The 5,626-nt window shown below is 55.3% G+C and overlaps 1 protein-coding gene across 1 annotated transcript in view; it reads left to right on the top strand.

Annotated features, from left to right (window-relative positions):
• Positions 1-432: 432 nt before the first annotated feature.
• The window catches only part of LOC104275483 (V-set and immunoglobulin domain-containing protein 10-like), a gene marked incomplete at both ends in the record, with an annotated part of 5,498 nt that continues 304 nt past the window's right edge, over positions 433-5,626 (top strand). The window contains 5 exons of the mRNA XM_009871455.1: positions 433-717; positions 3,108-3,389; positions 3,864-4,166; positions 4,656-4,766; positions 5,156-5,168. Of these exons, the coding sequence (XP_009869757.1) occupies positions 433-717; positions 3,108-3,389; positions 3,864-4,166; positions 4,656-4,766; positions 5,156-5,168 (994 nt within the window). The remainder of the gene's footprint in view (positions 718-3,107; positions 3,390-3,863; positions 4,167-4,655; positions 4,767-5,155; positions 5,169-5,626) is intronic.

The following is a 5,626-nucleotide window of genomic DNA, read 5'->3' on the forward strand; positions in this document are numbered from 1 at the left end:
GAGTCCACCAGACTCCTGAGGAGGAGCCTGCCCAAACTCGAAACTGTGGGGTTTTCGTGCTGAAAGTCACAAGGTTCCCCTTTGGAAACGGGCTGGCTTCTCTCGGGCTTCCCTGTTGAGCCTTTCAAGCTGAGTCCTCCTTCTTGCTGAATGTTTTTAGTGGCCAAATGTACCCTAGAGATCCTTTGAGGGTGTTTCCCCCCTTAATGGTAACCCCAGAGGGTCGATACATATCAGATGTCCAAACAAGAAGAGGGCTTTGCCGGTTCCTCACATCCCTGACACTGCTTTCTTTCTCCGGAGACTTTCCAACCCCGCCTGGACGCGTTCCTGTGCGACCTACTCGGGGTGATCCTGCTCTGGCACTAGAGGATCTTTCGAGGTCCCTTCCAACCCCCGACATTCTGTGATTCTGTGATTTCCCTTTCTCAGGAACGGAGGAAGTCGTCTTCGGGCAAGTCGGAGGAAGCATCCTCCTTTTCTGCCGAAATGTCTCCAAAGAAGCGACCGAGGTGGTCTGGTTTCAAGGGGACCCTCGTTCTTTCCCTCCGCTCTTCTCCTCGAGGGTCTCCTTGCCCCCGGACGTCCGTTTCTCCCTGGTGGACAACAGCTCCCTGCGCATCACGGGGCTGCGCGCCCAGGACGAGGGCAACTACACCTGCAGGGAGGTGCTCAACAAGACGGACCACGAGCACAGGGTCCGACTCCTGGTAGCCAGTAAGTCTGGGCTCACGCTCTGGGAATTTCCTCCCCTTGGAGGAATAGACTGGGGAAAATGGAGTGAAAAAGGGCAAGGAAGCCTCTTCGCACAAAAATCTGCAAGCAGGCTGGTACCACCCGGTTGTTCGTTCCCTCGCAAGCACCAAGACGTGTGTCTGAGCGGTCTGACAAGCGTTAGTTGTGTGAGAAGCAAAGGATGGAATGGCAGCTGTTAGTCCTTGCTCTGCCTCTTTGGTTCTTTCTTCCCTGCTGATGATAAATTGGATTAATTTGGACAGATCTTTCGTAGCCTGTAGCTGTTCCAGGGTGGCTCTTTGCCTCAGAATCTGGCTGACTTGGGGCTTTGTGAATCTTCGGGTGCAGCCTGCTCCTCACTGTCCTTTTCCCTGTGATCAGAATAACGCGTTTGAAATAGGTGTGCTGTGCCGTTCCTTGAAACCATCATTTTGGTGTGAGAATGGAGGGTCCTCAGCTGATGAGTCTTTGCCAAGTCCTGAGGAACAACATTGCTCAGGTTTCCTGCTGGGAGCGCTGTCCTGTCGTTACTAGCACAGGATATTCTTTCAGCCTTTTTGTCCTGTTGTGTCTTCAGGTGCTTTTTCCCACTTCCATCCCAATTTCATTCATTCCTTGTCTTTCAAATCTTCACGGCACAGGTGGAAGATGGGGCTGGAGAGCACTCAAGTCGGTTACTTTGCATGCTGCTGGTGCAGGTCCCTTCTGCAAGTTTATCTGTTTGGGTGACCCGCCATGCTCCTGCCTTTCTTGGCAGTCTTTCCGTCAACACCCGCTGTGCGTGAGACCTGTTCTCTGTTTGCGTTCAGGGTGTTCCTTCCTTCTTGGTGTTTGGTGAAGGGTGCATGTTGTAAAAGTTGTACCTGGTTCGTAAAAATTAAATCTCTGAAAGGTCACACGAATAAAAAATTCCTTTCCTGGTGGGCAGAGAACCTGCACGTGGGGTTTAGAGGGTCATGGAAGGCTGGACTGGAGGAATTGAACCTTGGGCCGCTTCAGAGAATATATATATCTGTGTGTATATATATATTATGAGGGGGAAGTCCTAAATCTGGAGCACTGGTGCAAAACTCTCGCTAGCAAAAGATAAGTACGGCGTGCCAAGTGATGGTGCTGCACTCTGAACTTCATTTATTGGCGTGGAATTAATGTGCCAATTAATTGCCAAAGGTTACAAACATGATACGGGACACTGGCGTGTCCTTGAGTAGGTGAGAGAGGTACTTCGGGTGCTACTTTGGGTCAGCAGAAGAAGCATCAGCAAAGGCCAGAAGTTGAAGCTTCTCAACCTGAGAATAGAAGCAGGGACCCTGGTTTTTCGCGTTCGCCGTTTATTTCTGGTTGTGGCACGGTTGGAGGTTGTCACGTTTTGGGAACAGAGCTCTGTTAGCATTTAGGCAGCAGAGGGGAGTTTTACTGGGAGTTCGGGGTGTAAAGCTGACGGCTCCAGGGGGCAGGGTGCTGGAAGCAGCGCGAGAAGCGCAGTTCTCTGGCTGGATGCGCTGGGAGGCTGCGTCTGCCTCTCGACGCGGGATGATTTCTGGTGATGGAGGCCGACAGGTCGCATTTCAGTAACCACAGCCAGGATTTGGGATCAGTTACGAGACCTCCCCAGAGCTGGGACTGAGGGAGGTGTCATGGAGAACTTGCTAGCTCGAGCTGGATGGTTTCAGAGATCGTACGCGATGCGTGTGTGTATTTCCAGGAAAGCCAAGCCCCGAGAAGGCACGTTCTTGCAGCTCACCTGGGGTTTTTGCGTGTGAGCCCGTCTGATGGGAGCCCGAAGGGATTGCTCTTGGCTTTCTCTTGCCTCCTGACCTGCCTCTGCCATCGTGTAGTCATTTCTGTGTTTAACAAACATCCTCGTGCTGGTTAGAAAGTGGCCCTGGCACGAGGCCAGCGGTGACTTTACCTGCGTTCCTCGCTGGAGTTTGTCCCCACGGCTGCCCTTGTGGTGTGGGCACAGACTGGGGGTGCGTGGGTGAGTAAACAACCGTCCGGCCCCGCGTGGCAGCGGGAAGGAATTGCTTGGAGATTCTTTCCTCCTGCTGTGTTTTTAGGCCCTTATCTTGTCTCCGTTGGATAAAACTGTGGTGATAATTTGGTTTTTTCCCTCCCTGTGCATTAGTCCCTCAAGGCTTGGCTGTAGTTGCTGTCGTGGCTTTTGCAGGACAAGCTCCTGCTTAGTCCCTGCTGGCCGTCGTTCCAAGTTGTGCTGCCCTGAGGCCGTGGGAAACAGGCCAGGGAGCAGGACAGGCAGGGGAACCGGGAAGATTTTCAAGGGGAATGATGGCAAACACGAGCACTGGCGGGGGTTCCAGCCCTGCCTGTGACCTGAAGCGTTCCTAACCCGGTGCTGTTCTTGCCGGTAGATCCACCGCGCTCAATCCCAAAGTGCTGGGCCGAGACCTCCTCGTCGGGGCTGGCGCTGCAGCTGTTTTGCAGCTGGCCTGGGGGGTACCCCCACCCCACCCTGCACTGGAGAGAAGAGGGGCACGATCTGGAGAACTCGAGCTGGGTCCTCAGCTCCACGAGCTCCTCTGACACCCACGTGGAAACGCTGAACAGCTCCCACCTGGCCAACCACAAAGTGTTCAAGTGTGTCGGGAGCCACGTAGTCAAGCAGGAGGAGCCTGCGTGCACCGTGGAGATAAGTGAGTCGACTCCCCTGCCTTATTAGTTATTAATGAGGGTCGTGCGTGCGCCCAGGCCCCCTGCGAGCGTCTAAGGGGTCTGACTAAAGTGGCTTTTGAAAACCTGAGTGTATTTATCCTCCAAGGGTTGTTGGGGCTGCACAAGAGCTCTGCTGATCCCAAGGAAAATTTCTGAACTGTCTTCCTCCTCTCTGCCATCTTCCTGCTGGCTGCCCTCCCACCTCAGGGGTATAAGGGTGGATGTCAAAAACCAGGACAGAACAGGGAAATTGCTCTGATCGCTTTTTTGAGGGTGGCTGAAGTCTCATAGATGACTCAAATGCCAAACCTGTAGCGCTCAAGTCCCAGACCCCTGCCCGACTTCCTTCTGTTAATGATTATTAATCAGTCAGATGGCTGATTGCCCGGTGTGTTAAACTCCTCCATTCCCTCCTTGACTCTTTTTTCTTTTTCTTTCCCCCTTGGGCTGTTCAGAAGTCCCATCGCTAGAATCGGAGCCCCCGAAGACCTGCTTCGTGGGTGACAACGTGACCCTGACGTGCCGTGTGACCGAGAGCACGCCGGCACCGCGGCTCACCTGGCTGCGGGACATTGCCCAGCCCGAGGTGGAGATCCAGCCCGGAGGGAGGTACCTCATCGCCCAGGAGGGCAACGTCTCCCGCCTCACCATCCGCAACTGCTCCCAGGGCACCGACGGCGGCTGCTACGTGTGCAAGGCGCAGAACCCTGTGGGGCTCAGGGAGCTCTTTGTCTGCCTGACGGTGAAGCGGGAGTGTGGTTGGGGTTGAGGTGGGGTCGGGGGCCGTTGGTGAGCCTGCAAGGGCTCCCTTTGCTGCCAGGAGCCCCCTTCACCTCCATGCTTTCTGTGGCCTCGTGGCAAGCGCAGGTGCAGGGCTGGCTCCCCTCATCCTGAGGTGCCCCTCACCTCGGTGTAATGGGCCCGAGAGGGGAGCACCCTTGGTGCCTCCTGGGGGTTGAGAGTGCAGAGGAACACCTCTGAGGGCCAAGGTGCAACGGGCAGGTGTTGATTTACTTTCCAAAAATGCGTGTGGATACAAAAACAGGGGCCTCCCCATGATCCTTTCTGTGTCAGTGAGGTGCGAGTGCCTGAAACCCTCAGCCCCTGTCCCCGTGGGACTGGTGCCATGGTGGGAAAGGGGAGCCAAGACAGCACCAGGACCTGCTCTGTTGCTCGTGACAGGAGTTCCTCATCCATACATGTCCTGGTGACAAGCTGGCCTCCCATGTCTCTTTTTCTTTCCGCAGAGCCGGTGAATGTCGTTGGGGTCGTGGGTGCCGTGGTGGTCCTGTCCCTGCTGGCTGTTCTCACTGTCACCGGGGTCGTCTTGTACTACAATCCCCTCCTGTGCCTCAGAGGTAGGAGCTTTCCTCTGCTCAAGCCAAGGAGGAGATTCCTCCTTCCTGGGGTGGCCTGGTTTTATCCTGAACCTCCTCATCCCTGCTGGTGTGCCGTAACCCTTGGGCCTCATCCTGCTGCTGGGCAAAGCCCTGGAGGAGGGTGGGTTGGAAACAAAGGCCTTTCCCCAGCTGAGGGCTTCATGCACTTTCCCCCTCACCTTCTCTGGGGAGCTGGGCTGTGCCAGGCCTTCCCCGCTTTCCCTCTGACCTTTCTGGTGCTCTCGTTGTGGGCGAGTCACCTTCATCCCACAGCAGACAAGGCTTGTGGAGTAAAACCGGTGGTGCTGCTGCAGGGACAGCTCTGGGGCTGGTTTTCAACATTGTCTTTTCCCTTCTCTCCCATCCAGGTGCTGCATTCAGGTGAGTGTGGGTTTTCCTCATCCCGGTCCTGCGTGGCTTCACTAGTTTGCCTCCTAGAATTGTAGAATTATGAAGGTTGGAAAAGATATCTAAGATCATTGATTCCAATTGTCAGTGCAGCACCATCGTGACCACTAGTCCCCAAGTGCCACGTCTACGTGTGGTTTCACACCTCCAGGGATGGGGACTCCACACTTCCCTGGGAAGCCTGTTCCAAGGCCTCACCACTCTTTCAGTAAAGAAATACTTCCTAATACCCAATCCAGACCTCCCATGGCCCAACTGGAGCCCATTTCCTCTCGTCCTCCTAACAGGGAGACCTCGCTGTAGGGCAGGGAACCCCCCTCAGGGGCAGGAGCTGTCCCCAGAGCAAAGCTGTTCGCGGCTGGGAGCTGTGTCTCCCGCGAGGGGACAGTCACTCCGCTCCGCAAGGGGCTCGCGTGGTTGAGGACATGAAG

The sequence above is a fragment of the Apaloderma vittatum genome, unplaced genomic scaffold (assembly GCF_000703405.1).
Source record: "Apaloderma vittatum isolate BGI_N311 unplaced genomic scaffold, ASM70340v1 scaffold28150, whole genome shotgun sequence".
Classification (NCBI taxonomy): domain Eukaryota; kingdom Metazoa; phylum Chordata; class Aves; order Trogoniformes; family Trogonidae; genus Apaloderma; species Apaloderma vittatum.